General features: G+C 48.6%; 2 protein-coding genes across 3 annotated transcripts in view; one reads left to right on the top strand and one right to left on the bottom strand.

The window, feature by feature from the left end:
• The first annotated feature begins 1,184 nt into the window (after window positions 1-1,184).
• Window positions 1,185-2,769, top strand: LOC147157506 (uncharacterized). Its single transcript, XM_086062458.1, has 3 exons — window positions 1,185-1,574; window positions 1,655-1,716; window positions 1,908-2,769. Exons 1-3 carry the CDS (start codon window positions 1,552-1,554, stop codon window positions 2,672-2,674), a joined length of 852 nt encoding a protein of 283 aa, XP_085918584.1. The 5' UTR covers window positions 1,185-1,551; the 3' UTR covers window positions 2,675-2,769.
• A 1,231-nt stretch (window positions 2,770-4,000) lies between these two features.
• Window positions 4,001-7,057, bottom strand: part of arid1ab (AT-rich interactive domain 1Ab) — a 53,812-nt gene continuing 50,755 nt past the window's right edge. For both annotated transcript variants that reach the window (XM_086062423.1, XM_086062422.1), the window contains one exon: window positions 4,001-7,032. In XM_086062423.1, coding sequence (XP_085918549.1) covers window positions 5,239-7,032 — 1,794 coding nt within the window. In that variant the 3' untranslated portion in view covers window positions 4,001-5,238. The remainder of the gene's footprint in view (window positions 7,033-7,057) is intronic.

Genomic DNA, 7,057 nt, shown 5'->3' with positions numbered 1-7,057 from the left:
ACCGTTTGCCTCCACAATTTAGCGTGAACGTGTCGCTCGACGACATTGACCGTGTTGGCTAATTTGTGTTTGTGTAATCCTGGTAGCTAGCTGGCGATGTCGCTTACTAGCAACTGGCTAGCAAAATTGGCGCTTGGAGCTTTAGTGCTACAGATAATAATAAAAACAACAATAATAATAATAATGATGATTTTTATTGTTAACATTGTCGTTATTGGTTATTTTTACTTGCTAAAAATATAGTTGGTTTTTTTGTTCCTCTCACCAGGGAGGCCTCACATGTCACAGGAATGGGTGGAGCAAAAACCAAGTTCAAAGTATCATTATAATTTTTTTTAATGATTTTTTTTTTGTTCTTAAATGCCTAATTTTTCAGTAATTTTGGAGCATGTTTTTAGGGTCTTCCTAGGTTTCCTTTTGCCATTTTGTAACGCATATTACAGTTGCAAATAAAAGAAAACCACTCTACTTTATCATGCAGTGCCATATTTTGAATCTATTTTTTATGACAAGTACTTTTTATGGGTTATATGATATTGGGTAAAAAAATTACCCAGCAAAAGTGATGGTGTTACTTTTTATGGCGAAAGTGTTCAAGGCATCAGAAAAGTATTAATTGAATAAAAACATAAAATACCTGTTTTTAAATGATTTGGTTGGCGTACTATATTGCATCATAGTGAAAGCTGTTTGTGTGTTAAAAAAAAACAACTAAAGATGAAAATAAAAAATGTCATGAATTGAATCCAAAATGACATTTGAGTATCTTGCATGTGAAATGGAAAGAATTCCGACTGTAAAGATGAAAAAAAGAGAAAGGAGCGGTCGCCAGTGCTATTTCCTGTCCCAGGAAATTGTGTCTTTGATGTAAGCCACCGCACTCATGTTGTCATCAGTCGCATGAGAACAGGAAGGAAGGAAGGAAGTCATCTCCCTATATTTTCTTTTATCATATCTATGGTGGGGGGGAAAAAGCCTACATATATCCCTACCGTCACCCAAATTCTGATAAATTATTTTCAAGTATTCACACCCCAAAATTGGAGACTTTGTTATTTACCCATCATTTTATTAGTACATCATCAGCTGATGCACCTGAATACATCGTCAGTTATGTAACCTGGTGTCCTCGTGTTTTAAAATTAATGTAATACATGTAAGCATTTGGGGGGAGGGGGGTGAAATACACAATTACAGAATATTAAAGTGTATAATATTTATAATAAACATACACCCCCTATTTGAATATACTTAAGAATACATACACTGCATTGTGGCTTCTCGTTGACAGGTGAAAACTCAAACAAGTCTTCGTCGCCGTCTTCTTCTTGTGAATATTTGGTAGGTTGGCAAACAACGTAATGGCGCATTTCCGCCACCTACTGGTTAGAGTATAGCACAAACTCACGCACACCTGATGGCCATCACGTTGATCAGAATGGAATCGGACGGTTTAAAAGCGACGTGTTTGCGTTCATTGCTAGTGCAGAGCAAGTAGCTTCGCTTTGATTTGTGTGGCTGCTGTTGCGCTGATCCAGGCTGCGTGCACAAATGGCTTGTGGAATTTATTTGGGGTAAGTAAGCTGCTCATGAAAGGAAGGATGTGAGTGTTTTTTTTTTTTTTTGTTTGTTTATAAGGTGTTTTTTCGTGCAGGGTCTTGCTGATTTGCTTACTTCGAGCAGAGCATGTTCGCTGTTTGTGGGCTTCTCAAGAAGGTGAGTGTATACATTTTCGCGTTTGCCTTTTTGAAAGTTTAATTTGGGAGCAAGTTGCCTAAACAGTTTTGGATTAACTCAAATACTCCCTAAAAAAAATGCAGATGTTCTAAAATGTTATTTCCTAAAAGTTCATTGAGTCCTCAAAATTCCAGTGTCCATTAAAGCTGCTTCTGTTTTTGTTTTTGTAGCTCAAGGCAAGACGTATGTTGGCTTTGTGCAAGATGACGGCGGTCCGAGGCATGACGGACGCACCGGCAACTCTCCCCAGAATCAATTCAGACAAGCCTCTCGTGTTCAGGCCTTGGCCCAAAGCGGCAGTAGTACCGGCGTGTCCGCTAATGGCTACCAAGAATCCAAACCGTCGTTGTCTCTCGGTAGCTACTCCTCACTCAAAGTGGTTCGACGCCGCCCCGTGGCCACCGTCGCCAAGAAAGCGGTTCCCAAAAAGTCCCGCCTCTCGACAGCCATTGCGAGTTCAGGGTCTTTGAGCAGGTTTAAAGCACACAAGTCCAACCTGGAAGTCAAACAATCTGCAGGACTCCAGAAACCAAACGGTGGCAACCACTCCCCTCCGAAGTCGTCCAGTTTGTTCTTGCCGGGTTACGGTACGCGCAAGTTCTTGGCTAACATGCAGACCTCGGCCAACGGTGCTGCCAGCAAAGTCCTGATTGGTCAAAAACCAGAAAGACATCACAGAAAAACCTACAAGAACCACAACAAAGGCCATACGGGGTTCCAAAGTAAACTGCAGCGGGTGTCCAGCGGTTCATCTGAGGCGGGTTCCAACAGGCACCGCTACGCCCCTACAAACGTCCTGATGATCCCCAGCCGCTTCGGTGGCTACCCCATCAGGCGCCTGAAGGACCCCGTGACCCAAAAGAACCACAGGCTCAAGTCTGCTGCCCGCCCTGCTCACTCAGACACCAAGTGGGCCAGAGTCAAACTCCGTTCCTGACCATGGGAGCAGCCACTTAAATGGGATTTTGTAAGTTTTCCAACACGAGTGACAATCGCCATTTTAGTGTTTTGAAAATAAAAATGTACACGTAATCTCTGCTCGTCTCTGTGCTGCTTTTTACACTTGTAGCTGTGTTTTGGAAACTTTTTTTTTTTTTTTTGAAGGGGGGGCTCACTTTTAGAACTAGACTGGGCTAACTCAACTTTTGTTATTTTGAAGTAAAGTGCAGACATTAATGAAGACATACTGGTGTAAATCTAGGTTTCAGTTCAAACTAAGCCTGGCCCTTTAAGAATAAGAACAGTATGTTGCAGTACCGCACTTTGGCACATGGGAGCGCTAGCGGTCCAGAGGGTTAATGGCAGCACAGGAGCTTGATCTCAGCGCAGTGTATGTTGGTTGAAAGGGAGAAATGAAGACAAAAAAAAGTTTGTGTCAAAACAAGAGGACATGCCTGTTCAGTTTCTGTATCACCGTTAAGAGGTCAATGAACGGGGGAGGAGGAATAAACACACGGGTGGTCCTGTTGCGCAAAATTTAAAAAATGGCTGCACTCGTGAAACCCAAGTTTTGCTTCCTGTATTTAATACACACACACACAGCAGGTAAAGGTGCACTGGAAACATTTGGACTATAAAATGTACATTTTATTTAACTGTATAAGGGGTTGAGGTCATTTACTTTGAGCTATGCTGCTATCTAGTGGGCTCCAGTTGTATTGCACACAGGGTCAACTTTGTTCTTTCGCAATCCGTCTATGGACCCAGCGTTACTTCTCCCAAAACTAGCAAGATGACTTGATAGGATTTTAATTAAAGTTTTAATGCTTTAATTTAATCAAAAATACTGAAATGGCATAATCATGCACTAATGCATTTTAAGTTCTAGTACGAAAGTGCGGAAAGTGCAGGGTGGTGTAGCATTTTCAAATATTCATCTATAATTTTGTTTCAACTCTGCCCAGCTCTTTTTTTGGATCGGCAGTAGGGTACTGTATGTGTGACTATCTATAGAATCAACTGTATTGTCAAAACATGAACACTTCCCTTGATAGCAATGTTTCACTCATCTATTGGCCGTGTATTGCTCAGGCCAACGGCATCAAAAAGTAGTGCTTTGTCGCCATCTTGTGGCATCTGCAGTAAATTAAAGCTTTTAAGTTGTCAAGTTTTCCCATTTTTGCTATTCATGGCAGAGCGCTTGGTCCCTGTCACAGAGAATAGCGACACACTACTGCATTTCCTCACGAGTGGCCGTTCGAGGAAAGCCGTAAAATACCCACGTAAGATTGTTACTTAATAAATCCACAGCACAACTCTTAGCAAGATTTAATGTACATTTATTCTTAACACGTGGAACATATAGTATAAAGATTTGATACTGAATAAATGATATTCATTGAGCCAAAAAAAAAAAAAGGGCAGGGGGCCGGGGAAGAGAGAAAAAATAGGGAGGCAGGGAGGGGATAAATTTACATCAAGTTTTTAGCTACATCATCTGAAATACAAATATGCAGAATCCGCATCACTGGGGGGAAAAAAAACAAAACAAAATAAAAAGTTTTTCTTCATCAAGGTCTAATTGTTACTCAGACATGATTTTTTTTCCTCTGGTTATATTCTCTACAGCCGCACCAGACAGTCTCGTGTCTTGTGTGTGTTAAGTGGTAATTTTTAAAAACGGTGAAGCGACAGAATTGAGAACGAAAAGAGAGAGAGAGAGAGAGAGAGAGAGAGAGGGGTGCGTAATTCATATACAACATGGTTTATATACAGCGCAGCCGGGCGGGTCTGCTTGGATCTAGCGCCGAGGACCAGTCCTAGTACGAGTCATACAATCAAGGGACAAAAGAGAAGAAGAAGAAGAAGAAGAAGAGGTCGGGGTGTTGTAGGTTCACCTTACTTTGGGGTGGGGGTGGGGGGTGGTTGGTTGCCGTCGTCATCGTCGTCGCTTTCGACATAAAAACTACAGTTTGCTGCCGAGTCGGCGTATCTCAGTGTGAAACAGTATTATTACAGTATGTCGACACTTTCTTTGAAGGTGTACAGTACAGGAAAAAAAAAAAAATAGTCCTACAATCTACTGCACAGGAGAGCACACGTGTCCGCCCCCCCGAATGTGGTTCCTGTGTGTGTGAATGTGTAGGGGGGGGGGTCGGGGGGTTGGCCGAGCATTACAGCAATCCCGAGTCCTCGGGGGGACAAAGCAAGCATCCCCAAAACTGACTGTAAACGAGACAGCAACTTTGGTTACAGTTATTTTTTTTTTCTGGATATTTTTCTATTTTCATTAAAAAACAAGTCCTTTCAGGGCTAAGCGCAGGGTGGGGGGAGGGGAGGGATTGGGGAGGGGGGTTGGGGGGGGGGGTCCCCATCCATTCGTCTCCTGCGGTTATCTTTCTACTTCATGGTATTCCTTCCTTTTCGCGGTCGAGGGAGAAAGACGGTGGAATCCGAGGTGATTTTTGCATAAATTAAAAAAAAAAGTTGGACAGTCAAAAGTTCTGCTCACAAAAAAGTCGGGGGGTTGTGGGGGGAACGGAAGGAGGACCTCCACGGCTGTCATGACTGGCCGACCAGGAAGAGTACGTCACAGATGACCTGCGACACGGCCGAGTTCATGAGCGGCGACACGGACACGTCCAGCAGCCGCGACTCGTACAGCGTGAACTCCGAGTGGTTCTCCTCCAGCCGGGCCAGGGCGTGGAGGGCCCGCGCTGCCCTGCGCATCATGTCCACGCTGGTGGGCTCGAAGTGCGCCTGCATCTGCAGCAGCGTGCTCTGGCTCTGCTGGTACTGCGTGGCGGCCAGGCTGTCCTCCAGGAAGCCCAGCAGGTTCCCCACGCTGCCCTTCTGCACGGCGATGGCGCGCGCCGCCAGGCTGTCGCCGTGCGCCAGGTTGGCCAGCAGCACCACGGCCATCTCGCGGCACACCGCCACCTTGCGCTCGCCCACCAAGCGCACCAGGGCGCCGTACAGCTTCTCCAGGCGGCTGAACGGCGGCGTGGCCAGGATCAGGTCCACGTTGTTGTCCTGGATGCTCAGCTTGCTCAGGGTCTCCAGGACCAGTCTCTGCGGCGACAGCGAGCCGTGCGGGCCCAGCGTGGGGAAGGGGTCCAGGGCCTCGGCCGAGGGGCACACGGCCCAGTGGAGCAGGCCGTCCAGGAGCGGCAGGCAAATGCTCTCCGAGTACACCGAGAGGTCCAGCTGGCCTGAGATGTTGGCCAAAGTCACCAGGCAGTTCTCCCGCAGCACCTCCAGGCAGTCCCACCACCACTCGTCGCGTTCGCAGCTCACGCCCTCGTCCTCCTCGTCCTCCTTCTCGTAGGTGACGGGCGCCTGTTTGCGCTCGGGGTGCCGGTGGTGCAGTAGGACCAGGCGGCCCAGCAGCAGAAGCAGACCCGGGTGCTTGGACATCTCCTGGTCATTGCCGGGCACGAAGGAGAGGCTGCGCACGATGTTGGACACGCAGACGCAGCGCCGCGCCAACGAGTCCTGCCAGTCGGCCAGCGTGCTGAGCGGCGTCTCGTCTTTGCTGTGCGGCTCGTCCTCCAGGATCTTCACGTTGCGCCGGCTCTGGAGCTCGGGGTTGATGCTGAACAGGTACTTGCCGTTCTCCTTCTGCTCCTCGGCGCCGCCTCGCACCGCCTCCTCCGTGACCGAGCCCGGCCGCGCCGACAGGACGTCGTCGATGGTGGCGGTCACCGGTGCGCACGCGGCCGGCGCCGTCTCCGCGACCTGGGACCCCGGGACCTCGGGGCCCGGGGTCTCCTGTCCCGGTCTGGTCTCCTTGGGTGGGCGCTTGTGAGCCTTGAGGTGCGCGACGCGGCTCTCGAAGTGCGTCTGGATGTGCTCGGTGATGTCGCCGCCGCCGACGCTCCAGTGGACCAGACCGCTGTCAAAGCTCTGCCGCTGGCCCAGCTTAGACGCGTGGCTGCCCTGGAAGGGGTTCTTCTTGCGCACCACCTTGATGGGGAGTTTGTCAAACTTACTCGCCTGCCTGGGCTTCTCCGCGTTGGGGTCCTGGGATGACCCTGAGGTAGCAGGTTCCTTGACCCTGGGCTTCTCCTCGTCTTCATCCTCATCTTTCCGAGACCTTTCCTCCTCCGCCGCCTCCTCTTCCTCCTTCACCTGCACCCTGGTGTCGTCCGGCACGTCGTCTTCATCCTCCTCCTCGTCCGTGTCGACGACCTCTCCTTCGGGCATCGGCACGTCGTCGTCCGAATCTTCCGCGGCGTTGGGGTCGAGGAGGGTGCGCTGGCCGGGGTCGCCGACTTCGTACTCCTTCAGGATGCCGAAGATCTCGATCAGGCACCTTCTGAAGTACTCTACCACCAGCTCCAGGAATCCAGGGAGCTGCCAAAGTGCAAAGTCAGACAAG

The sequence above is a fragment of the Leptonotus elevatus genome, chromosome 19, assembly GCF_054856555.1.
Source record: "Leptonotus elevatus isolate MCC_2025b chromosome 19, RoL_Lele_1.0, whole genome shotgun sequence".
Lineage (NCBI taxonomy): Eukaryota > Metazoa > Chordata > Actinopteri > Syngnathiformes > Syngnathidae > Leptonotus > Leptonotus elevatus.
The sequence above is the reverse complement of the archived record's forward strand: the minus strand, read 5'-3'. Positions and strand labels throughout refer to the sequence as shown.

Coding starts and splice junctions, on each gene's coding strand:
- LOC147157506 (XM_086062458.1), top strand. CDS start 1,552: ATGGCTTGTGGAATTTATTTGGG. Junction 1,575..1,654: donor GCTTGTGGAATTTATTTGGG/GTAAGTAAGCTG, acceptor TTTTTCGTGCAG/GGTCTTGCTGATTTGCTTAC. Junction 1,717..1,907: donor TTTGTGGGCTTCTCAAGAAG/GTGAGTGTATAC, acceptor TTGTTTTTGTAG/CTCAAGGCAAGACGTATGTT.